At 51.8% G+C, this 25,150-nt stretch overlaps 9 protein-coding genes across 9 annotated transcripts; 6 read left to right on the forward strand and 3 right to left on the reverse strand.

The window, feature by feature from the left end:
* Positions 1 to 601: 601 nt before the first annotated feature.
* On the reverse strand, positions 602 to 2,572 carry PpBr36_02782 (uncharacterized protein; the record flags this gene model as incomplete). Its single annotated transcript, XM_029889959.1, has 2 exons — positions 602 to 2,120; positions 2,184 to 2,572. 2 exons carry the CDS (start codon positions 2,570 to 2,572, stop codon positions 602 to 604), a joined length of 1,908 nt encoding a protein of 635 aa, XP_029754082.1.
* A 347-nt stretch (positions 2,573 to 2,919) lies between these two features.
* Positions 2,920 to 4,679, forward strand: PpBr36_02783 (uncharacterized protein; the record flags this gene model as incomplete). The annotated part of the gene is made up of 3 exons (XM_029889960.1): positions 2,920 to 3,152; positions 3,225 to 3,884; positions 4,421 to 4,679. 3 exons carry the CDS (start codon positions 2,920 to 2,922, stop codon positions 4,677 to 4,679), a joined length of 1,152 nt encoding a protein of 383 aa, XP_029754081.1.
* PpBr36_02784 (uncharacterized protein) lies at positions 4,053 to 5,030 on the reverse strand (the record flags this gene model as incomplete). Its single annotated transcript, XM_029889961.1, has 1 exon — positions 4,053 to 5,030. One exon carries the CDS (start codon positions 5,028 to 5,030, stop codon positions 4,053 to 4,055), a length of 978 nt encoding a protein of 325 aa, XP_029754080.1.
* Positions 5,031 to 7,107: 2,077 nt separating this feature from the next.
* On the forward strand, positions 7,108 to 8,754 carry PpBr36_02785 (uncharacterized protein; the record flags this gene model as incomplete). The annotated part of the gene is made up of 1 exon (XM_029889962.1): positions 7,108 to 8,754. One exon carries the CDS (start codon positions 7,108 to 7,110, stop codon positions 8,752 to 8,754), a length of 1,647 nt encoding a protein of 548 aa, XP_029754079.1.
* Positions 8,755 to 12,212: 3,458 nt separating this feature from the next.
* PpBr36_02786 (uncharacterized protein) lies at positions 12,213 to 17,789 on the forward strand (the record flags this gene model as incomplete). The annotated part of the gene is made up of 2 exons (XM_029889963.1): positions 12,213 to 12,267; positions 12,391 to 17,789. 2 exons carry the CDS (start codon positions 12,213 to 12,215, stop codon positions 17,787 to 17,789), a joined length of 5,454 nt encoding a protein of 1,817 aa, XP_029754078.1.
* A 1,391-nt stretch (positions 17,790 to 19,180) lies between these two features.
* PpBr36_02787 (uncharacterized protein) lies at positions 19,181 to 19,830 on the forward strand (the record flags this gene model as incomplete). The annotated part of the gene is made up of 3 exons (XM_029889964.1): positions 19,181 to 19,297; positions 19,412 to 19,597; positions 19,711 to 19,830. The coding sequence occupies 3 exons, from the start codon at positions 19,181 to 19,183 to the stop codon at positions 19,828 to 19,830; spliced, it is 423 nt and encodes a 140-aa protein (XP_029754077.1).
* A 1,045-nt stretch (positions 19,831 to 20,875) lies between these two features.
* PpBr36_02788 (uncharacterized protein) lies at positions 20,876 to 21,739 on the reverse strand (the record flags this gene model as incomplete). The annotated part of the gene is made up of 1 exon (XM_029889965.1): positions 20,876 to 21,739. One exon carries the CDS (start codon positions 21,737 to 21,739, stop codon positions 20,876 to 20,878), a length of 864 nt encoding a protein of 287 aa, XP_029754076.1.
* A 1,228-nt stretch (positions 21,740 to 22,967) lies between these two features.
* On the forward strand, positions 22,968 to 23,451 carry PpBr36_02789 (uncharacterized protein; the record flags this gene model as incomplete). The annotated part of the gene is made up of 2 exons (XM_029889966.1): positions 22,968 to 23,185; positions 23,292 to 23,451. 2 exons carry the CDS (start codon positions 22,968 to 22,970, stop codon positions 23,449 to 23,451), a joined length of 378 nt encoding a protein of 125 aa, XP_029754075.1.
* A 653-nt stretch (positions 23,452 to 24,104) lies between these two features.
* PpBr36_02790 (uncharacterized protein) lies at positions 24,105 to 25,052 on the forward strand (the record flags this gene model as incomplete). The annotated part of the gene is made up of 1 exon (XM_029889967.1): positions 24,105 to 25,052. The coding sequence occupies one exon, from the start codon at positions 24,105 to 24,107 to the stop codon at positions 25,050 to 25,052; it is 948 nt and encodes a 315-aa protein (XP_029753159.1).
* Positions 25,053 to 25,150: the final 98 nt, after the last annotated feature.

Below are 25,150 nucleotides of genomic sequence, written 5' to 3' on the forward strand. Positions count from 1 at the left end.
TTCCAAGGGAAATAAAGGGCATGATTGCGTCATTGGGCCTTGATGTTTGATGAACCGTTGATTGGCGGATCGAAACTAGAAGTCCAGATAAGACATAAACGTTGAAATCCCAAGAAGCCTCCTTGAGTCAAAAAAATCAACATTTGGGCGGGAACTTGTTAGATGTGCAATTTGAACTCATGGATGACTAGAGGAGCCCTGATATTTATCGTGAATCCAATATCCCAAAATAGCAGCGTGGTGAGGCCTGACTTACTACGCAGTAACATTTAGTGGTTGGGTGCTTCCCGTGGCTATGTTGGACTATGCCACCTAATCATGCAGAAATGCAGAAGAGCATATCATGGTTGAGATCTCTTCCCCAGTCCACAGGAAGCGATAATCTTGGTTCACATCACTGCGAGCCGTAGGCGGGAGATGCCATTGATCGATCGACTGGCAAAAATCAACCATGATTGGTACTGCCTGAGCCATAAATAGCTTCCATTTCTTGACCTTGGGCAAGGTCCGAGATTACGTAGAGACTCTTGTACTCGAATTCGCCGACTGGTGAACTTTTGTTGATTTCACGCATGAGCAGTGCCGTGGCAGTGCTCTGTATCTATTTGGTCTTTCCAGTGGGAATGTTGAAGAAAACAATTCGTTTACCCTTCTCACCCTCCTCTCCATCCTTCCAGTCACCCAGACCTTTGTCAACCCTGTAGTACCCTCTACGCTCCAGTTGGACGACATCGTCCTTCTTCAAAGACTCAGCATCGGCTCCACACCAGGCCGGCTCCATAAACTCAGTCACAGGTGTCAGGAACTTTTCGAGGTCGTCGTCCTCCTCGAGCTTGTCTTTGGTAATGAGATAGTCAAAGTCCCAGAGCTCTGCAGGAATGAGTTTTTGGCCCTGGTTTGACAGCCAAGTAACCTTCTTCTCCGTCGTCTTCACGTCACCTGCAAGATTGAGCTCCACGGTCATGGTAGGTATCGGTGTGCCAGCGCTGATATCCTTCACAATAGCATTTCCCCATGCCATCAGTGTGATTTCCTCGCCCGGCTTCATGAGCGCAACATCCTCCTGCTCAAGGAGGATCTCGTCGGAGAAGGCGACCTGCTTGACACCAACATCCTTGTTCTTAGGATGTTTGGGCTTCTCAACAGAGTGAGGAGACGCCGGAGCATCTTTACCAGTAATCTTCACCTTTACAGGGCTCTTCTGGCTCAGAGCAGTGTGACGTGCTGCTATGGGGTCGATCTCCTTTTTGTTGGCGGCCCAGAACACAGTCCAGTCCATACTGGTAACGTTTCGGCTTGGGCCCTGCTTGATGATGAAGTCCCGTAGAGCGGCCACAGTCATACCACGACGACGCACACCACGGATGGTAGGCATGCGGGGGTCGTCCCATCCCCAGACGCGACCAGTATCAACGAGCTTGGCAAGCTTGCGCTTCGACAAGAAGGTCCTGATGAAGTTCATGCGGGCAAAGTCCCACATGTGAACCTGGCGCAGCTTCAGCGTGTCGAGGAACCACTGGTATTGGGGGTTGCGGTCGGTATACTCAGTGGACCTCAAGGCGTGAGTTACGCCCTCGTAGCTGTCGACTACGGGGCAGGCAAAATCATACATGGGGTACATCTTCCAAGTTGTGCCTGTGCGGTGGTGCGGCTCGTCGTTGCAGCGGTAGATAACTGGGTCGCGCAGGGCCTTGTTGGGGTTGTCGACGGATAGCTTGGCACGAATGCAGTAACGCTTGCCCTCATCCGAACCCTTCTTCATCTCCTCAAAAACACGAAGGGTCTCGTCGATGGGCATGTCTCTGTGCTTTGAGGCAATTCCATCCCACCTCTGCTTCTTCATGGTCTCCTGGTCGGTATCGTCCGCATAGGCATTCCCCTCCTTGATGAGTCTTATGCACATCTCATACAGGTACTGAAAGTAGTCGGACGTGTAGGAAAACTTGTCAGCCTTGATACCCATAAGAGCAAGGTCCTCAATAATAGCATCCTGGTACTCCTCCTTCTCCTTGGAAGGGTTGGTATCATCCAGACGAAGTCTCAGAGTGCCATTGTAGGCTTGGTGCGCAAAGTAGTCGCTGAGCAACGCTGCCTTGGCGTGACCAATGTGGAGGTAGCCTCTGCAAAGAATTAATTAGCCATCTGGTTGAGCTGCTGTAATGTGCATCATGATTGTGACCTACGATGGCTCTGGCAGAAACCTAGTAACAACTCCCTTGTCTGCATCCTGGAGCGCAAGATTGAAGTTGCCACCAGCTCGACTTGCCGCTGCTACCTTGGCCTTTTGTGCGGCTGCTGCCTTCTTAACCTCGCCTTGAATTTCCGGGTGGTTCTGCTCTACAAAGACGAACCACCGGGTCAGATTTCCAAGCACACCCCTCCTGATGAAGGCGATGGCAGCACGGTTGGTAGCAAGCGAGGTCCAGATCTTGGAGTCGATGTCTCCAAGCTGGGTGCCGTTGAGATATGTTCGCAGGGTCAAATGTTTGTCCAAGTTTGTGAGATGGCCCTCAATGGACCGGAAGTCGCCCGACAGAGCGGGGGCTATGGTCTCGAGCTCCTCAGCCTTCATTGTTGCAGTTCATAAAAAGAAAATTTTGACTCCTTGCTGCAACTCTTTTGTCCCTCTAGTATACAAAAGAGTGACTGACGTCTGCTCTTAAAGATCTTGGTGGGGTTGGTTGACTGGGAAATTCGAGCATGGCGGGGTGTTAGTCAAAAAACGCGACAAGGGTGTTTGCGCTGATAAGATAAGAGCTGTCTGCTTGATGACTAAGGTGACAAGCATTCGTCGTCCCAAGCTTACCCCTGGTTGCATGAGCGGACTTTTTCGCGACCAATTGAACGCCTCTCGAACGAAGTTTCGGCGGCGACGTTGGTGAACCAGCGAAGCCACGCATCACCAACAGCAAGTCACTAATGGCTTCCACACAACAGTGTCTTGCCTCTTTGGCAAGACTAAGCATCAGACCGGCGACGAGGCCATTGGCTACGTCCGTTCCTCGATTCCTCGTGCCCTCGGTTGCTCAACCGCGGTTTGCCTCGGCGAACAAGGACCCTAAAAAGAAGGAGAAGAAGAAGAAGGAGCTCAAGCAATACAGGGTGCACAGAAAAGACAAGCTCCTGACTTTCTCCTTGTGTGATGCGATAAGGTAAATGCATATTCTGGTTCTGCACATGAAGAGAAACAACGGACTTGGCTAACCAAAATGATCTATGTGCAGATACATTCGCGCTTTCGAAGTCGGAGTCCCACCGCCATCGGTCAAGTACGAAATCGCCGTCAAGCTCACTACCAATAAACGTTCCGCCATCGTTCGAAGCCGTGTCCGTCTCCCCCACTCTGTTCGCTCCGACATTCGCGTGGCCGTCATCTGCAGAGAGGGCAGTCTAGTCGCGACCGAGGCGCGCATTGCCGGTGCAGTGGCTGTCGGCGAGGAGACACTCTTCCAGCAGATCAAAGATGGCAACATTGACTTCAACAGGCTCATCTGTCACTCTGACTCACTGGGCGCGTTAAACAAGGCCAACCTTGGCCGCATTCTTGGTCCCAAGGGCCTGATGCCGAGCGAAAAGACGAAAACTGTCACCAAGGACGTCAAGGGTCTGCTGCGTGACCTGAGCGGCGCTGAGGATTACAGGGAGAGGGATGGTGTCGTCAGGATGCCCATTGGCCAGCTCACTTTTACGCCGGAGCAGCTGTCCGACAACATCAAGACATTCGTGGAGGCTTTGAAGAAGGATATCGCAAAACTGGAATCCCAAGTGGTCAAGAGCATCGATGAGATTGTATTGAGTTCAACGCATGCCCCTGGTTTCAGTCTCAACGGAGGTTTCAGATCTACGGATGAGAACTTGTCAACGGCTCAGCTTGTCGGGCCAATGTAATCGCATGCTGCTTTCAGCTGTTGTATGATAAAAGGGCGACTGCGTGTGCAGATTGCGCTCGCTGTCATGTATGTATAGATTTGGGTATCAGAGTTACCATTAGAGGCATAGCTATATTCTTGGTCTGCCTGCCATCTTCTTGTTTTCTCGTCTGTAGCTCCCTATTAGCGCTTTTTGAAGACAGAAACCGCCTCTGTCTCTGCCCCCAATAGCCGATAAATGGCAAGGTACTTCAAAATCCTAATCTGACCTCGGGGTCCTGCGCTCTTCGCCTCTTTACTTGCCGTATTCAAGTCTAGTAAGAGCGTGTTTCGGCATCTTTGAATTCTCTCCTCCATCTGCCTCGCAAAAGGGGTCTCTCTACCAACAATATCTGCCACCTGGTTGACAAGCATGTACTCTCTCGACAGGGCAAGTAATCTCGTTGGACTGCTCCCAACGAGCGTTTTATCCACTCCGTCATCGTTGTCGTCCATATCGTCCTCTTCATCGTCATCCTCGTCACTAAGGTCGTCAAAAATATCATCCACAGAGCCCTTGGGCAGACTGTCGACAGCCAGCCTGGCCTCCAGTGCCCCTATCCTCTCATCCAGCTCCAGCATGCGTCGCGCCGTTTCGATGCCATGCCTTACGGCACCCAGCTCGTCACAGGCATCAGAAACATCACGTTTCCTCTTTGCAATCTGACTTTTGATGTCATCGACGGCGCGACGGAATCCAAGCAGGGCAACGCGCACATCCTCAACCCTATCCTCACCGCCCTTGAGCTCGTCGCCCAGGCTAAGGAATGAAGTATAGTTTGCGTTGACGAGCTCGAGCAGCTCCGCCGAGATGGTAGCGCTCCGTTCCCTCAGTTCCGAACGTAGATCTTCCAGAGTCTGGTGCCGGTGCGCCGAGGTCGTGTCGATGTCTGACGGGAACAGCGATGACAGGTAGGCGGCGGCATCGAAGTCGGGTACTAGAAAGTCTTTTCTGGCGAGAGCGGTCGGAAAAGGTAGAGCGCCATCGTCTGAGTCCGAGTCGTTTGATGCCTGGGAGGAGCCTGAGGATGGGAGCTGGAAACCGGAGTAGGATGTGGTCTGTCTCGGCGAGACGGGCGACCTGGGGAACTGTTGCATCCCAAGACCTACCCCTCCACTCATCACTCTGGAGGATTAGTTGCAAATGCTGGAAATGCTGGGCGTGGCTAGACGGATGAGCTATCTGAAGCTATGCATGTGCAAGTTCGCGCTCATTAAGTCGTGCTGCGGAAAATAAATCGGATCAATGCGTTCCTAAGATATCTAGGTATGTATGTCCTGGAGCTATCGTATTACCATTTAGAATCACAGGAAATCCGTACAGTGTCTTTGACAGTGCGTATATGATTCTCCAGGCAAGAAACTAGGTATGTACCTACCCTGTATGCTGGCCACCGTCCATTTCCAAGCGTATTAGGTTCTCATGAAGACCTCATCCATAAATAACACATAGGGCTTAATTGTGCAATGCTTGTGATATCACCAAATGGCACTATCTACCAGTATTGGATCCGGGCTATGACCTGGTATGTACGTATTCATGGCTCTTGAGTCGACCCTCCCCGCTTTCATAATCGGTTCTTTAGATTCATACTTAGCTCAAAAGCTATTGATATCATTGTGCATTAAACGTGCATGTATTTGTGCAGACATAAAGTTCGATATCCGCCCAAGAATTGACCAATATTTGTGCGTACATGGTGTCGTTAGTATGGATGCAAATTTCCCAACAATCTCCCGCGACTGCCTTTGTCCCCCTCACTGAGTACATTTTTGAGCTTACCATTTTCTTGCCGGAGACTGTCTCTATTCTGCTTGGCAATAAAAACGCCAAAACTAAGTCGGGGCCGGGAGCATCAGAAACTGGTTCATCTCCGATATCGCAGTATACCTACCAAACTTATACACACAGTGGCTCGGCTTATAGTTCGGTGAAGGCCTTGCCATCGCTCGCAGATCCTTTCACCTCCGAGTATGTTATTGCACCGGGTTGATCGGATCTGATAAGTCACCGGGTCTGCTCAAGTTTGCATGCCTCCTGGGTCCTTCCCGCCCGAATGAGCATGAGGTGGCGCCATGTACATTAGGCGCTAAACCAAATTGGGTCGACGGTGCACAATAATCTTATCAATCGAATCAGTTGTGGGTCTGGCTTGTCAGGTCTCAAGATCATCGTGACCTAATTACCTAGCGTACCGAATGATCCGTTGGCCCGTTCAAGATGTAAGGGTTTTCATCAAGGGGTTCAATGCAGCTCGCAAAATTAGAGAAATGCCTTTCTTTTGGGCACAGCCTTGGGGTTTGATTCACTTGCGATGATGATCTTTGATGAAAAGGTCGAGCCCCTTATACAAATAAGTCCATCTGATAAGAAAGAGTCTTTGACTGCATTGATGAACAACAACCATAAAAATTCCAATCCTCCACAAGAAACCAGACAATCAAGGTTTTAGGGCTAATGAACAGAGTCCACTGTGGAAAGCGAAAATTCTCAGAAACCCCCCAGTCAATGCAACTTGATCCTCTGCTCCGAAGTAGGACCTGCTTGTCATGACACAGCTTACAGTCACTGGTCCGGATGTAATTTCTGTAGCTATTCTAAATAACATGTGAAGAAGAGTCTTGCCCCCTCTCATCCAAGTGTTTCCTTTCACTTTCTGTAGGAAAGGAGGTGGTACGTGAATGCCATTCAGGCCCAAGCTGTTGAAGATTCGAATGAAAGCCATTGTCCCGGGCTTTGCCGATCGCCCCATACATCATCGACTAAGAAAGGTGAGCACGTTTATACTAGCGGCAAAATATCGGGTACCTAACATCGTCTATGAGCACAGTCATAGTGACTGACGGCAAGAAAAACCTTTCTACGCTGTTGAACTTGATTATTTGCCTTCCCAAGAAAAAAGAATAATAATTTAAATTTTCGACACCGATGACGGGCTCCCGAAAAAGCAGCTCGGCGCAATCGCGCTTGGCTATCGGCTCACAAAACTCAGACTTGGCGCCGAGCCCCACTTCGACAACGCCCATGGCCCCTCATGTTCAGGCAGTTTCCACTACATCAAAACCTTGCTCCGAACCTCGACACACTGTCTCTCCCACATTTCCTTCCTCTCGTCCAACTATCCATCGTCTACAGCGGTCTCAGGCAATCGCTCTGGACGTGGACAATCCCAAACGAGCAACAGACGACAAACTGACCATGGCGTCGGTGGTGTCGCCAGCAGCATCACTCGCCCCAGCAGGGCCACCAAAGTCAGTCACGAGTAAGGAATGGGTTGTTCCACCTAGGCCGAAGCCTGGCCGCAAACCTGCCACAGACACGCCACCTACCAAGCGCAAGGCTCAAAATCGTGCTGCGCAGCGGGCTTTCCGCGAAAGGAGAGCTGCGAGGGTTGGCGAATTAGAGGAACAGCTAGAGGAGCAGACTGAAGAGCATCAACGTGAGCAGCAGTTATTGAAGGACCGCATCCACTCGCTCGAGCTCGAGGCACAGACACTCAAAACAAGATGTCAGGTGCTCGAAAATATGCTCGAGAGAGAGCGGTTTGAGCGCAGGAAATGGAGCGAGGATAGCTCGCGAGGTTCAATTTCCCGACGTGGGAGTGTCACACTTTTGCCGGCACATAATCCCTCACTCACGGGCCCTCTGTTTCCCAGCGCCGGAGCCAGTCAGTATCACGGCCGAAATTATGAGGAACAAGGACACCATTTGGCGACCTCACCAGCGGGTGGGCCGAGGAACCAAAACCACTCGTTCTCCATCTCTCAAATTATCTCGCCGCCAGAAGATGTTGTGTCCATCGCGCCGGCATCACTGTCATGCGGCTCATGCGGGCCCACAGGATCATGTGCATGTGCAGAAGAGGTTCTTGCTGCTTCTGTAGGATGCGGCAACTGCTCACTGGGCACAAAGTGCGAGTGCCTTGAGGCAACTGTAGAGATGGCTATGGGATCTTCGGATCTCAAAAGGCCTCATCGCCCAGGCTCGCCATCATCCACTGGCCCGGAGCCAGAGGAGAAGCGTCAGCGGTCTGACACAGTGACGGAGACCGACTTCACTTCCTACTTTACTAGCAAAAAGGCCAACACCGAGCGCAATCCAGCGCCGCGTTCCTTCCTCCCTCCATCAGTTCAACCCATCCCGCCGAGGGACTCTTGTGGCTTTTGTACCGAGGGAACCTACTGTGTCTGTGCTGATGCGATGAACCCCATCGTATCAACCACACCAAACCTCACCGCTCCCATTCCTCCATCCAACTCAACACGACAGATCCAGACGCCGCCGCCATCCGAGACAGACGTGATGCCGCCGCCTATGGAAGTGACTGCAACTGGTGCTATCAAGCTTCCCAGCTTCGAGTCCATCCGCTACGCCAAAGCGGCGGCGGCAAAGAAATCATCATCATCGCCATCGTCATGCGGACCTGGGGGTCCAGGAACCTGTGCGCAGTGTATCGCTGACCCCAAGTCTGGCTTGTTCTGCCGCTCTTTGGCCGCAAGCTTGGAAAAAAGTGGCCAGTCGTCTTCGGGTGGATGCTGCGGCGGTGGTGGACCCGGCGGCTGCTGCAAGCAACAGCCGGCGAAGACCAGCAGGCCAGATGGCGACCGCATTGGATTGAGCCTCTCATGTGCTGACACGTACAAGACGCTTTCTAGCCACAAGGCTTTCGGTCGGGCAACCGATGATCTCGCTACATGGCTCCCTCTGTTGAAAGCTGCACCAAAACCGCAACCCATGGAGCCGGGGAACAGCACTACAGCGCCGAGACCTGCCATGGATGTTGAGGCCGCTAGCATTATGAGCGTACTTAAAGGGTTCGATGTCAGGTTTGGATCTGGCAATTGAAGTCTGTCCGGGGCTTGACGCCTGAACAGCGAAGCCCTTAACAAAAACCAAAGAAAAAGTGAAAAAGAAAACAACCCTCCTACGGAGTTGTTTCCTATGGAGCTCACAGAATGAATAGGCCGACAAAATGGTTGTGTGGCCCATCGCGGCGACCTGCAGCAATTTTTACATAGGCCCTCAGCCATCGGTTGAGTAAAACAGCGACTTGGGCGGATCGCTTGATCGGAAGCAACCAGTCAAAGGTCCTGAAGCCGCCAATGTGGCGGGCGCGAAGGCCAATATCTGCAGCTTTGGCTGCGCACGCCTCAGCGTCATGGAAGGCGAATGAATATGGAATAAATGTGTGTTTAAGTTGTTTCTTTACATTGGGACTTCAGAACATGGTTAGGTGCTTCACGTTCAACAAACCAATAAAGGTAGTGTTGCTATAAATAGTTACTGCATTTGGGGAGGATTGGTCGCACGCATAGAGGTATAGAGCATATTTTGGAAGAAGTGCATTGCTGCGGCTCAGCTGCTGGTCATGAGAGGCGTGTGGTGTTTGGCAGTACTATAATTGATAGTACGGAAGAAACAAAAGGAGGATTGGTTGAATGATGAACCGTATTTCCCTTGCAGATGTGCATCGTGTATTATGTTGCTTGCATTTGATTTTAATATATTTGTCCACGTTCCACAGGTCGAGGCCTGGGTTGCAAAGACTCCAACCCCTTTGACCGCGTTATTGGCCATTATTGCGTAGATACTACAGCACTCAAGCATGATGCGTTGTCAGTCAACCACGGAATGCGTAAAAGTGCCTCATGCCAGGGGTCTGGGCCTATCATATGTGCGACAAACAGAACCGAACACAGCGACCATAACACAGCAGGTCTCGAAGCCGGATTACCTAGCTACCTTACCCAGGCACAAAAAAAAAAAAACCAAAAAAAAAACCAGGTAGCTTCGTTGTCCTGTTGAACTGCAGATCAAAATTGCTTTCTTCGCAGTTTGTACGACACAGTCCTTCCCTGCCGAATCGGTCGAGGTGCGGCGGAAGAAACTCGAGGTCCCTCTCAGCTGTCCCTCCATGAGGGACTGGCGGGGACCACGCACCTCGTCCAGGGGGTGGTGGCTGCCGGGCTGCCCACAAAGGATATTGGAACGATATTCTATCTTTTAAGAGGGACCTTAGGGAGAGAAAAAAAAAAAGTCGGGATTTGGACAGACCGCCCAATCTGGTGGCGGTGAAGGGCATCGTGCAGCACCTCATCAATTGCCCGCAATCAAGGGTCGGCCTCCGACTCTGCCCTGGCACAACGTTGCAATTGCTACATACCAATGCTTTTCAGCGGTCGGAATCTCGGGAGGGATCAAGGATTGCTGAATCTTAGATGGACTTGCCGTCCGAGGGGGTTCTTCTTTGCTATCGCGTCGCTCTCACCACACCCACCTCCATAACGGAGCGGGAGCGTGACCGGTGTGTTGTTTTTCTGCATGTACGGCACCGGGATGTCACACGACGATTGCAAAAACCACTTCCGACCTCGGTTTGAGGGCAGTACTAGTCAACCCCTCAGATTTGGAAAAAATACAAAGAGAGATGGGGAGAGTGAGAGACAAAGAAAAGGAAAATAAATAAATAAATAGACCTAAAGTGACAATCAATGAGACGAGAGTTCATAGACGCTGTTCGACGAATAATTGTCGCGCTGCCAGCCAAGACTAAGCCTCCCTACCTCTTTACCTACATATTTATCTTCAGGGCGAAGCATCTCATTCGATCCCATCATATGTGGGAATAAGGCCTTGGAATGGCTTGCAGGGAATGACGCGCCCGTTTGGGGTTTGCCATAGGGTGCAAGAATGATTTGTGGTTACGTGAGGCGAAGGGGAGTGGAGGCGAGGGTCCCGCGTTGCGTTGGCAACTGGAGTAGCGTGGACGAAGCGCATTGGTCTGTCAAGAGAACATGGGCGAGGGAGAAGGAGGGCAGGTGAGCGGGTGATGAGGGGGCGGAAAGGGGGGAATGCAAATGCAAGCCAGCTCATACAGGTGGCGACCATCGTGGGCTTGACCTCGTTGTTGTGCCCTCACAGGATATGAACAGTTTTGGGCTTCTTATTTTTCTGCTTTTTCATTTCATACCCATTTGTTTGTTTATGTGCAGTGATGTGTCTGGGATGTGGTAATGGATACCCCAAATTGACTAACGTTGAGCTGGCTGGCTGCGGGCCTAGTTAAAATCATAATATTGCAAAATACCAAATTGAGATGGTATTGTAGGTGATGCGTTGTCCCCAGCTTCTCTGACAGATTCTGGCCATGATCATGTCGGCCCAGGGGCAGGCCCTCAAGCACACAGTGGACGATGGATTTCAGACATTGACAGCACAAAAAAAGCCGGGTTTGCCTTTCGAAAGGCGGTTGGAGAGAGGCAGTGGAGTACAGCACCACGAGGTGTCTGCATACCGGTTGGGTACCTTAGCTGCTGTAGGTGCCTATTAAAGGTACATTAGGCCTGGTAAAAAAGCAAGATAAGGTTGGCTCGCCTTTCGTTCCCATTCCCCTCGGCGTGGCAGTTGTACAGTGGCTCCCGCCCGCCTTGCCGGAAGGACAGGGCACCTCGTGCTGGTGGGACCCGTACTGGAGCAGCAACCAGCTTGGCATTTGGCCTTGGGAATGCCCCAGCAGCGGCAGGAGCCCATTTCGGGCCTCGACAGGGATCAGTCAAGTCTTGGGCCTTGCCGCCAACCCCACGAAAGTGCAGATGCTCTTCTTGAACAAGCATTTGAATTGAATGTTCACCGATTCCTTCATCCACTTATTATTACCTTGCAAAGCTCCAAGTCTAATCTGGAGCTCACCTGGACTCGACCTTTCCTTGTGCATATTGTGCGTTTGATATCCAATTTTGGATAGATTCTCGGGCCCTAACTATACGGCATGCCTCTTTCGTACCATTTGGTTACCCGGGCTTGTCAGCGCGACTTTTTGGTCTAATGTTGTATTAGACCAAACCCGACTCTACGCGACACTCTTAGGTGACCATCGACCTGACTTTCCGGATTTCCCACCCGACGCCTACCTAGACTGTTGCTACCTTGTAACCAACCCTGCGTCGATCTCAACTGTGCGCCCTTCCTGGAGATTCAGCGACGTGCTTGCGACAGTATTTGACTTCAAAGAGGTACTTACCTTCTCGAGGTACCCTTACGTACCTGCACACCTCCGTTGCGTAACTGTTCGGAGCTACTCAACATTCCTCGTTCTCGTATCCCCGACCTGCTTGTGTATCTAAGCAAACAGAAACACGAAACACGAAACGATTGTTCCTTCCTCGCACGCAGAGCAGTATCCACACCTTCAAGGTTAGCCGTCGAGTCGAGGCTGCCCAAACAAGTCCCTTCCTCGGGCTACACCAGCACGGGCGTGACGGCGCTGGTCGAGCCTGAGCCCGCCCGATGGTATTATTATTATTATGATTGCTATGCAGCGATCTTTTTCGTCGCCCACATGCACCCAACCTGATCCTCGTAAGCTACTCTGCATCGTTAGCATGCAACACGGACAGGATTAACAAGAAGATTTATTCTCCTACATCATGGCCCGTACCCGTCGCGTTTGTTGCTTGCTAACGCATCCTCGTTCGCATGAAGAATCAAGCCCTTCCGAAGTTCGCTCCAGCTCACCGACCCCTTCATCCCCCGAGAAACATGTCGAACGTCCCGCCGATATGCGCAGCTTCGAAGACCGAAGCCCTACGCGCACCGCTGGAAAAGCAAACATGTCGGCCAGGCGCAGCGAGGAGGTTGCTCGATGGGCGCCCAAGTTGGAGCAGAGAACCGCACCCTGCGTAGCCCTGAAGCCTCTTGTAACGCAAGAAACCATTGCTTTACCGCAGACTCGCGGCGAGGATGCGCCCCCGAGCAGGAGCAGCCCTATCGAAGGCCACATTGACTTGGACGAAAATCATTCACAGACTTGTGAATCACCACCTTCCCGCATACGAGTTCCGCAGCTTTTCCTCCGCGACGTCACGGAGTATACCAACCCGCAACTGGCCCCGGAAAGCAACCACCTAACCTTGGAAGAATTGGCACACCTCGTTCGCCTGAGCAAGTATCAGGAGCGCAAGCGCGCTACTACACGAGTCCGGCTGCAGCGCAGCCTGGTTTCTACAGCACTTTCCGCCAGATTGACAAGATGCGGGGAGTCAACCCACCGCAATCTGGTAAGCCTTTTCCGGACCCAGGACAAGAAGGCCTTTGCCAGTCTCTACAAGGCGGTTCATGATGTTCGCCTCAGTTGTATGGAGACGAGGAAATACGCCATGCTCGAACCAGACATGGAGTCTTTGTCTATGCAGTCCCCGGGTCTGGCTTCCTCCGAAGCTCTCGGTGCCATGCCGGGTTCCACGGCGTCTCTGGTCGGCTCTAGTGCCCCCTTCCTTAATGACATATCTCCAGCGTCCAAGGAGTCCTTGTTGGATTTCATTGCTCAGCTACGGAATAACCCGGACTATCTGGCTGCACGGCTTTGCTCACTAAATGCCACGGAGCTCTCCGCCTTAAAAACTTTTGACCAAAATCACGAACCAATAGAGTCTGTCTTGCCATCGTCGGCCTCCGCTTCATCCAGACTGTCCGCCTCCAACCCGAGAGAAAGGACTTCCATATTGAGGAGTGTTTCGCAGAGGCATACAACCCCCTCAGCAAACCATATTGAGCAGCTATTGTCTTTCCAAAGGCACGATCCGCTGGCTGCACTTATTCATACCTGCTTTGCAAACTCGGCGGGCCCAGACAGTGCCGAAGATCGTCGCAGGACCGATGTATGGGCCACTGCTTTGGCGCGTTTGATCTCTGAGAGGCGGACTGGGAACGATTCCATCTTGTTCTCGGTCCTCAACGCCTGGTCTACAATGCGCGATTGGCCCGGCCGCTCGAACATGGAATGGTACCTGATGAAGATCCTGGAGGACGGTGCCTTCATCCTCGACAAGGCCGAGGACCAGAACGGTACACGGTTCAACCTGACCGCTTGGACCAGAGAGGACTCGCACAAGTCGGAACGGTTCTATGAGCGAGCCGTGGAGAAGCTGTTTGATATTCTGGACGATGAAGAAAACACCGGTATCCCCGAAGGCCTTGTTGAGCTTGGAAATGAAATTCTAAGGAAACTCGACCCGCAGTTTGTCGAGGGTGCAAGGCGAGGCATAGTTGTCAACTGGCTTTTCCATGTCTGGCTTTTGGAGGTCATGATCTACCCGGAAACACGCGGCATGATGGCCGAGTACCACATTACTGATTACGGCCGCCAAAAGATACTCAAAAACGTTGCGTTGAAAGCGGCGGGCTTGGTCAACGAGATGATGTCGGGAAGGCACGTCAAGCCAGAGATCGCCAAACATATAGACAATATTCTGGCTCGATTTGGACCATCACATGTGTCAAAACCGAAGACACGATTACTACCCGCAAGGTCATTGACTTCATTGAGGGAGACAGTAGAAGTCCACCCGTATCTCCTCATATCGCCTGCTGACCTCGTGACCATGGTCAACGCACTTTTCCCCGAGAAGCGGCCGCAGTCAGCACAGTCAAGCAAATTCCGCTCTCGCACCACGTCCTTGTTTGACTTTGCCGCGCCTTCGCAGCCGATGAAAGCGATGGGAAACCGAAACAACACGGCGCACGATGGCGCTTCCATCATAAGCACAAGTCTTTCATCCGTGTTTAGCGATGCTACCACGTCAGACGATCCGCTTTTGGAGGAGCAACACACGGGGAATTCCGGTAGTCGCTATTCTCCACCTCCTCTTTCTCTGCCCAAACGCGTCAACACATATGAAGAGGACGGCTTTCGTCTACGGGAGGCTATTCACGACATGACTCACTGCTTGGGTCAGGAAGTGGTTCAGGGGACATGTCATCCGTGCACTGAGCGCTGGGCGGTCTTGTTCATCTCGCCCGACGGCAACTCGTTGTCTACGCAGATGATATATGATCCCGACGAAGATGAGAACGAGGAGGATGAGCGATCGCCATCTAGTGACACTGATGACGAGGATGCCGAAGAGGGCAGTTTGGATCTCGACAAGGACTACCATCAGCTCCGAGACTCGATACTCAAGCTGGTCGAGGACTTTGAGATACCTCAAGAAAAACCGGCATCGGGCAAGAACACGAAAACATTTAGCAACAGAACATACTCCACCTTGAAGCGGTATAAATCGAGAAACCGAATATTCATAACTGAGCACAGGAGAGAAAATCGGGAACGTCAAGACGGGGCTTTTTCTTTATCCGATTTGAACGGTGCAAAACCCGTCGACGAGACCGAGTCGAGCAAAGACGCGGCAGACGAAGGCCAACATACTGATATCGGTGCCATGGACTCAGAAGTTGCCGAAGGGGAATCGGTACTCGTGACGATGCTAAAAGCTGCATCGGCACAAGCACGCGCGCAATCCGACTTTGTAGCGGCCCACGACTACTGGCGTACACTGGAGAGACTCAATTCGCTCAACTCACCCTCCCTTCGCTCAAACGGCTTCGCCGTCCTCCTCAACATCTTCTCTCGCGGGCCTCGCGGCTCCATCAGAAGATCTGCGTCCGCCATTGAGGAATACGATGCATGGCTCGTGTGGCTCAAGCAGTCCCAGGAGCGCACCGACAGCGCCATAGAGTCCATGATGAAGCGTCTTGCAGCATTGAGAGACAAGGCCTGGTACGTCATGGATGTACTGAATTCGAACCCGTACGACCACAGTTCCAAGATTGCCACCGCTCTCAAGGCAATGGGCTCACAACCAAGCACACGGCCGCCTGTCAACCAGAAGAGCGCCAAGCTTGCGTTTTTGTACACTACAGAGTCTCAAATGACAGACATGTTGAGCGGCGGGAAAGAGTATGGCTTCTGGAACAAACTCTCGGATGATCACTCGGAAAAGACGACAAAATGGCTGCGACACCTCAACATTGAAAACTTTTGCAAAGGAGAGGAGCGTATTCACAGACTCGGGCTCGAGGTGGATATCTGCATCAACAAGCTTGTGGGCGATGGTGTGACGCCGGCACCAGAACTTTGGACAAACGACCTATACGCGGTCGACCGGGGAAGTTTAGACCGAAACACCCCCAAAGAACGGGATTGGGACGATGCCTCGAGCATTGTGAGTGATGTCGACAGGCGCTACCCAAGCCGATTCGGCTCTGGCCTTAGAGACCTTCGCAGTGTTTCTTCTTTCAACATGAGCCAACATTCGTTCGACTCGGGTCGATTCAGCTTTTCGAGGGCCTCAGGCGCTGCAATGAGCGAGGCACTAGACTCGCAGAGCTACTTTGGGGCCTCATCGCCCGTGCATACCATAGATTCCACAGTCACGTACTGGTCGCAGTTCCAGTCGGCCATTTCCACCCAAGGCAGCGTCGCCCGGCCACAGTCACCTACTACGAGTTTTACGAGTCTCTCGGGATCCATGGCTGTGCCGCAAACCTACAGAACGCTGCGCTCTCAGCTATCATCTGCTTCATTGAGGCCAGGAACGTCAGCCTCGTCTAACGAGACGGTGCTCATGCAGCGGCTTTCTGAGGAGAAGACGCGCTTCCTTGCTCGGCTGAGACAAACGCTGACGAGTCTCTTGCTATCTGACCTGGGAAACCTGGTGTTTGCCAGGGGCTCTGAATCAGATCTTTGGTTCCGAGATCTCGGGCAGCGATGCATCAAGCACCGGGACAGCACAGATCGCCAGCAACAGGCCCCTGTTGTAGTAGAGAAGAGAAGATCCAAGGAGATGGGTGGCTTGCGCCGTGCCATCGAGAAGAAGAGGAGCTTTGAAAACCTCCGCAAGGCCGGGGAGAATGCATCATCTGTGACTATGGACGATGGGGGTGTCAAGCTTACCGTTCCCGCTACCAGCCCAGACATGCCAACCGAGGGCAGCGCGAACACATTGCAAAATAACACATCTGCTACGGATAGCACGACAACAAACTCTACCTTGGCATCGTCTTTGAAGCCGAGACGGCGATCGAAAAACTCAGAGTTTCCATTCACGAAGGCATACCAACGTCTATTAAGGATGTTCTGTGTTCACCCGAACCCTATGGTCAAGCTCGACGCACTTTACGAGCTTGAGCAGCTTATAATAGCTTCATTGGTTTCGAGCGGCTCCCGCAAGCGGCCAGGATTGTCTCAGCGAGGCAGCAGCGGGTCCGGCCAGCCACCTGTGGGCGGAAGTGTATCGCCGCCTACGCCCTCTCTTGCCAAGCCTTTGGAGAAGACTATTGACAATGTCAAGGAGCGAAGGTCGCACACCATGAGTCTCAGATCGCATCTGCCTCCGTCAGTTCAGGGCAATACAGATGCGATCGTTAACGTTTTGCGTACGCTTTTCCGAGACGCTGCAGTTCGACCAAAAACTCTTTTCCGTGACCTGCAGTTCATTGCGTCGTTTGTTCCAGGGTCTGTCCTTGATCAGACAGAGAAAGGCATGGCTTTTTGGAATGTTGGGCTGGCTGCTTTGCTTCTGAAGCAAGAGGTTTGCGGCACGATTGTCGAGATGGCAGACGAGATCCTCAAGACGGCCAGCACTGGCAACGCTGGCATCAGCATGTCAAGCGTGCCGCCTTCTACCACCGGCTTTTCAGGTACGGCATCAACCTCGTCGGCTGCCTCTGGGGGATCGTCGTCAGTTCCGTCAACGTTTGTCGAAGCACCCACCAAGAAAGACGCTGAACGCATGTGGATCATCACAGCCAAGGAGGGCCACCCAACGGCGCAGCGGGAATTGGCGCTCTTCTACCTCATCGAAGACCCATCAGAGTTTGATGTCGAGAAGGCGACTCTGCCCCTTTCCAAGATCAGCGGAGTGCTCAGGCAACAGGTGTTGGACAACTACGCGACTTCCCGCAAGGGCAGCGAGTCGGGCACCAAGGACCCAGTACGTATGTGCCTGGCCATCCACTGGGCGGCGGCAGCAGCAGAAGGTGGTGATGGGATTGCGAGGGACTTTATTAAACAGCAGGACGACCAGTTGGGACTGGCCAAGTAGGAATCGTTGCATTGTTGTTTCTGCTGCAAAGAATAAGGAAGAAGCTGTTCTGAGTGTAAAACATGGATGGACGGTTGGGCTGAATTAGCTTGGTTTTCGTTTTTTTTGGGGGGGAATTGGTCTCCTTGGATTGCGGGCAATATTGAGGCAGACTTTTAGGTCTTGCATGGGTTGTTGATCGGCGTTGGTGTTTTATATACAGTGATACAGTGACGGATATACCACGCAGCAACGGTCTGTTAGTTTTTATTGAAAGTAATTCTTTTAAGACGGTTGCCTTGTTTTTTGTTCATTGGAGGTGTGCTCCAGTGCTAAACGTCCGTCGAGGATGAAATAAGTAACTCGCAGTGGTGTCCAAGCTATCATTGGGTTAGTTACCAGGCCACTTGCTGGAAAGCATAACTGGTAAGTGATTTTGTGAAGGACGCTGTGTAACTTGCAATACCATGTCAAGTTCACATAGGAACCAGATCACCGCTGTCAGCTGGGTTGTTCATACGCCATTTCTGAAAGAGTATCTTTATGCTGTGAATACAGTAAAATTTATTTATTATTCTACGCCGTTAGATCCCAGGGGATATCCAGTGTCTTTGCCTAATTTGGTCTATGCAAAGGGGGGATCAGTGCCGGGGACGGGCGCGGCCCTGGGGACCGATCCTTTCTCGGGTCGGGTGAAGACCTTTGCCTGGTAAACGTGTGGCTTGTTGAGCTGAAAAATTGTGGTTGCAGAGTCCATCTCAACAGAGGAAACAAAGAAAGGGGAGGCGGGCCGTCTGCAAAGGCAGTGTTGCAGGACAAAGGCGGGCCGAACAGGAGCGCGTGGTTTCTATTATTACTTTTTATTTTTCTTTCAGCACAAATAAAGCTGGTGCCTTGCTCTCCAGATCAAGGGGGGCCTCAAACGGATGTCGTTGTTCTCGACGAATCCGTCGCCGGTGAGGTCCTCAGCCCAGTGCCTAGTAAGCTTTGGTCCAAAGAAGCATTGTGTCGTAATGTACACGTCCTTTCAGTTTGTGAGAGAGTTTGCAGGATGCATTCCCGTCGTTTGTTTGCCACGAGCAAGGGAGGGGAGGCAACTGAGCAAGAAAGTGAAAGGCAGAGGAGTGAGCAACCGCGCATCATGGGTTTCGAGTTCAATATAAAACGAGCTTCTGAGAAGAGAGGTTCATGTTGCTGTCTTGTTCTCACCACCGCAACACACGAAACTGCAATCGCAAAAACAACATTTCCAAGTCTGAACAAGATCCCAGCTCTACCACATACCCAGTCAATAGTATCTGTCTACTCCCGGTGAGTCCCAATCTTCTGGTCGCGCCAACACGAGGCACTCCCTTCCAGATCTTATATCAGGCACTGACGTCAGCTCAGACCAAAACACACAGTCACAAAACATGTCTTCAGGCGACAAGAACAGCAACCGGGGTGACAGCGGTCACTCGTCGTCCAACGGCCCGGAGCGTCTGCCTGGACCACGATATGAGGGCAGCATCTTTGGCCACAGTTCGGTTGTGAGTTCATCTTTGAGAACCACTCTGACAAAAATAGAGAAGTGATTTTTTTTCAAGGCTTTAAAAATGCTAACTTTTTCGGCGCTTTTTTGTTTCCTCCCTCCCCTTGTAAAGCACTGGGAAAAGGTTTACGGCAACCCCAAACCGGAAGCCAGCTCTGGAGACAAGTCTGGAGAAAGCGGCGACGGCAGCGGAAGCAAGGACAGCAACCGGGGTACCAGCGGTCACTCCTCGTCCAACAGCGCGGAGCGTCTACCTGGACCACAATATGAGGGCAGCATTTTTGGCCACAGTTCGGTTGTAAGTTTATCCTTGAAACCCATTTTGACAAAAATAGAAAAATGATCTTTCTTTTAGGTTTGAAAGATGCTAATTTTTTCGGCGCTTTTTTGTTCCTCCCTCCCCTTGTAAAGCACTGGGAAAAGGTTTACGGCAACCCCAAACCGGGAGCCAGCTCTGGAGACAAGTCTGGAGGAAGCGGCGACGGCAGCGGAAGCAAGAACAGCACCGACGAGAAGAAGACTTCTTCCTGAAGTCTAGTCCTGCTGGTTGCTTGGCTTCTGTATACCTCGACAATAGTGCGATGTGGTGGTGATGATGAAGGACATGGCGCATGACTTTGTATATTGGGCTCAAATGCTGGCTCGTCTAGGCTTTATTCTCCAGCTGTCTATAAGGAGGTGGATAGGACTAAGTACTGGGCTGCCGTCTTAGCCCTCAAAACACATGTTCATACGTTGGTCTTTCCAGGATTGCTTTTTTTTTGTTAGGTAGGAAAAGCCAATATGTACATTTTGCCCCATTTTGTTGCATTCTACTTTCTCCCCCTCGATGAGCAATAAATTGCGCCAGGTACAAGTCGTATATTTCAGTTCTCTTTCCTCCTACATAAGTGTCGATGAAGTACCATGCGCTCATGTTTTTAAAAGTCTATGATTTATCTGAGATAACTACAGGGAGGCCGTAATGAGCGACAACAGCATCTCGTCCAACTAATAATACCAAATTTCTCCCTCCACACCTACAAGACAGTCATGGCGAGAAACTTGATTCTGATTCATGCATCTCCAATTCTTGCTAGAGTTTGGCTACAGTTCAGTCCATGACTGTTTTTTGATGGTCTGTATTCCAACTTATATCGGCCTTGTCGCCTGAAGCATTCACATGATCTCGTCTGCTGCGGCGCTTGCTTCCTTGTGCCCAGCATACAGACGCATATCCAACTCAGACGAATAGTTAAACGACGCAAGAAAAGGAACATGGCACGCGATGTGTGGTGAGAGGCTTGGAGCAGGCCATAACTGAAGTTCAAGGAGTAGACCTGGGTTTGGACATGGATCTTGGCTTGCTATATTCTACCTGCCACATCGGTCCCGACGATTCGCCCAACTGCTTACTCCTTTGGTCTTATTTTAATCTTGGATTCATCGTGGCAGACTATAGAATGTCAGACATACGAAACAAAAGCCCTAAGCCTACCTACGCAGAACCCAAGACATGTATGCGTCGAAACACTCTCAGTGCAGATGTAAAATCAAAATCCTGCAGGATATATCCCCTACAGCATATCGCTCAATTTTAGTCAAATATCACGCGCCTGGTCGTTGGATCGACCCGACCCTCGGGACCGGGTATCTGCACCCCAGCTTTACTCCTAGCCCCGGCATCGCCATCCACATCCTTCCCGGCCCAGGTCACCGGCCTGTCGCTTTCGCTTCTGCCGGTGCTCTTGAAGCCGTTCAGGCTCACGTCCTTCCAACCGAGCTCCCTACAGCTCAGAGTGCCCTTGAACCTGCGACAGTCGTTGGTAGTAAAGACGACGTAGCCGAGGCCATGCTGGTACGCGCTCGACTTGAACGAAAACGCATTGGATGATTTCCTCGACACGACCGGAGAGAGCGGGGGTGCGTTCTCCCTCGCCTTGGAATCCACCACGCCATTCCACGCGAGCCAGAACTTGGGAGAGCGGAACGAGTTCTTCTCAAAGGTGTCGAACCGATCCGGCGTAGCGTCCCCGTCCTCGCCACCGTCCTCGTCATCGTGGTCGGCACTGTTGGCATCTTCCTCATCCTCCTCATCCTCTTCATCCCCCGCCACGGCGCCCGAGAGCCGATCCGTGATGATCTGCAGCCGCTTCCTGCTGGCGGCCAGCACGACGGTGGCGGCAACGACACCCGGCAGCTTGAGCTGGCCCAGGATGCCCTGCCCGTCATCGGTCAGGCGGAGAAGCTCTAGCTGCGGCTCGTCCAGATCGTCCTGGTCGCCGGCCTCGAGGGAACCCTTCAGGACCCGGTCATATGCGGTGCACTTCACCTCGTAGTCGCCAAAGGTCTTGCGGACGTCAAAATTGGCCGTCTTCTTCTTGTCCTTGGAATCTCGCCGCGAGTTGCGGTTATGCATATGGCGCGTTGAAAGCGCATGGTCTTGCCAGTCATCTGCCATTGTTTTGATCCAGAGTCAAACGGGGGAAAAGCTCAGGTCAAGCCAAGAAAACCCATGGGCTCAGGGCAGGGTGGCCGAGTTGCTCAGTGAGTAAGTTTAGGTGAGCTTTTGTGCAAGTGAGTCGAGCTGGGTGTGAAAGGTGCAGTGCGTTAGCTTGCTTTCGTCGCACCAAAGGATTGACATTTGGGCAGACGTTGAAAGAAAAAAAAAAAAAAGCCCGCAATATCAGGCGGCAGGAGTTGGTTTTGAATTGTCGTATCGTGTCAAGATGCGGAGTAATTAACATGAGGGGGAAAACTGGTCAAAGAAAGGGTCGAGGTAGCCCCGACGTTTGTCTGTGAGGAGTTCATGTACTTTACTCTTTGTCGCGTGCCGGCTGCAGTGAGGGGTTACGTCATGGGGCCGAGACTTAGATGAAGGGGTGAGAATATGACACCATTGAAATAGCCATGATACGATGGCTAAGTGCCTCTGGCATTTCTCAAGAACCACACAAATCATTTGAAACTTTGTATTCCTGGCACGTTAACTGAACTGACTCTCTGGTAATCGAAATAACAACAGAGGCAACGAGCTCTTTATTTTCACAGCTAATGGAATTGTTGACGCGACTTGACCATTTTCTTTTCCAGAGCTAGATTCAGACTCTCTCGACGGTCCAGACCGAGGTTAGCAAACTACTGAGCGTACATGCAGACCTTCCTCCAGTATGTGACCTTGAGAAATCAAATGGAAGCCTTTGCGCACAGAGCCTGATTTATGACACCCTTTGTTTTCGTGCATAAGGAGGTTGGTTGGTTGATGACAATAAATGTTTTATGGAAGGTCTAACGAACCAAATACAATTGCTGCTGGTCATTGGATCCCGGTAGACAGCGTCGTCGTCGGTTGATGTCCCCAGAATTGATCAACAAAGAAAAGATAAAGATGGCGCAATCAAGTAGGCAAAAGTCGCTACCATACAGTTGGGACTGATAATGGCAGCTGAAGACCCCACCGGGCCGGCCCGCAACCCAATCTGATTCAATCGTCTCTGTAGCCATAGAAACAAAAGGATACTGTGGGAAACTTTGACTCCTTTGTGCGAATAAGACGAACAAGGTGACCTAAGAGGCAGATACCAATAAATCAACATCGAGATCAAGATTAGATCAGACCAGCACCGCAAAACCCAACCAAAAAAAAAAAAAAAAGAAAAAACTTCCCCACCAGAAACAAAACCGCCACTATGCCTATCGACAAAGGATTCAAATTGCCGGGCACCGCCGGCCAGCTCACCATCCCCGACAACGGCAAGTTTTTTGTCGTCTTTGTCGCCTCCACCGTCCCCGAGACGGGCCAGTCGTGGTGTCCCGACGTGCGAGCGGCCATGCCAGTCCTCGAGGCGGAGTTTGGAGGCCAGGACAAGCCCGAATTGAAGCTCGTTGAGGTCGGACAGGTGCCAGAGTAGGTTCTCCCCTAAACCCCCACCTACCCTTTTGACAACCTTATCTGGCTGTCTTGGCGCCATTGTTGACCCTGATACCAACGTACGTGATTGCATCTCTTGCAGGTGGAGGAAGCCCGACAACGTCTACAGGACCAAGTGGAGCGTCAACAGCGTCCCCACGCTCGTCCGCTTTGAGCAGGTGGACGCCGACATCAAGGAGACTGCAAGGCTGGTCGAGGGGGAGTTGCTGGACAGCAAGGCTGTTCAAAAGTTTGTGTCTTAAACCGGCGCTTGCTGTGAGGTATTACTTTATCCGGACCATTTTGGAATTTAGTCGTAAAAACTTTTGCTTGTGAAATGGTAGCTACGACGAAGTGGACGACTTGATTGAAAAAAAAAAAAAAAATTACATACTCCTACCCCTTTTAGGATTCTTCCACAAAAGCCTCACCAATCTTTCTTTTACCTCAGCGATTTCTGCCCAATCCCCTTGCTTTACAAAGTCGAATAGGTTGACGAGAATAATGATGTTCCCGATGGTAAATCCAGGATCCTACTTTGAACCCAAGGTTCTAGGCCGGTCTATCAACGAATCACGGGAGAGGTACATAACAGCTGATTATATGTTTAGTCAGTTGGAAAATTGTCTTATTCCACCAAGTAATAATAATAATAATGGGAGTGTGATCAATAGGCTAATGCAAGAAAATAATCGAATCAATAAAGAGCACAAAGAGTAAGCAGCTATCTGGTTCCCAACTTCCTGAACGTGCAGGGTAGGGAGAGTTAGCCCCGCAATATGCAGCCTGCGAGCTTGTCGCTCTGCCATTCCTCACCGCCAAAAAATTCCTGGGTCGCCGGGCTTTGCTGCTAACGTCGGTCCCCCTCAAAACTCAACCCAACGATTCCAAAGCATTGCACCTCAGATCACTCAAAATGGCGGGCGGCTTCATAGCGAAAAAGAGGTCAAGAGACGAGGCGAACAGGCAATTCAAGGGCAGGCCGCGCAAGAAGCCCAGAAAGGGTCGCGAGTATCACAGCAGCGACTCGGAGGATGGAGACGATGGCGGCGCCGACGGCCAAGCGTTTGCGCCCGTGAACCTGCTCGACTCGGATGAGGAGGACATACACAACCTCGCCGCGGACGACGGGCAGTCCTCGGGGACGGACGACTCTTCAGACGACGAGGCGTCGACTTCGAGGCAAACAAAGAAGAAACCAGCCGCAACAGCAGAAAAACCAACAAAGACGAAACAAAAGGAAAAGAGCCGAAAAGAGGCGCAAGAAAGTTCCGACGAGGTTGATGATGATGACGATGATGACGACCAAGAGGATGACAGCTCCGACGACGACAACGAGGACGATGCAATCGACGGCCAGCCGCAGAGGAAGCAATCGAAGCGCAACGACCCGACCGCCTTCGCAACCTCCATGTCCAAGATCCTATCCACGAAGCTGAGCACGTCGCGCCGCGCCGACCCGGTCCTGTCCCGCAGCGCCGCGGCGCACGAGGCGGCCCGACTGGCCGTCGACTCTGCGCTCGAGGCCAAGGCGCACCGCAAGATGGCCGAGCAGAGGCGCGCGGCGCTGGAGAAGGGCCGCGTCAAGGACGTCTTGATATCCCAGGAGGGCCAGACCGCCGAGATGCAGGCGGGCGAGAAGAGGCTGCGCAAGACGGCCCAGAGGGGTGTCATCAAGCTGTTCAACGCAATCAGGGCCGCCCAGGTCAAGGCCGCCGACGCGGAGCGGGCCGTCAGGAGCGAGGGCGTCATTGGCATGGGCAAGAGGGAGCAAAAGGTTGCCGAGATGAGCAAAAAGGGGTTTTTGGACTTGATTGCCGGTGGTGGAGGAGGATTGAACAAGGCCCCGCTCGAAGAGGCCTGAGCTGCTTAATCTGTATAAGGAGCCTGTGATTTTGGGGGGTTTATCAAGTTAATAAGCAAATGTTTTGGCGTCTCTGTCTACTATTCTTTTTTTTTTTT

Source organism: Pyricularia pennisetigena, chromosome 3 (genome assembly GCF_004337985.1).
Source record: "Pyricularia pennisetigena strain Br36 chromosome 3, whole genome shotgun sequence".
Classification (NCBI taxonomy): Eukaryota; Fungi; Ascomycota; class Sordariomycetes; order Magnaporthales; family Pyriculariaceae; genus Pyricularia; species Pyricularia pennisetigena.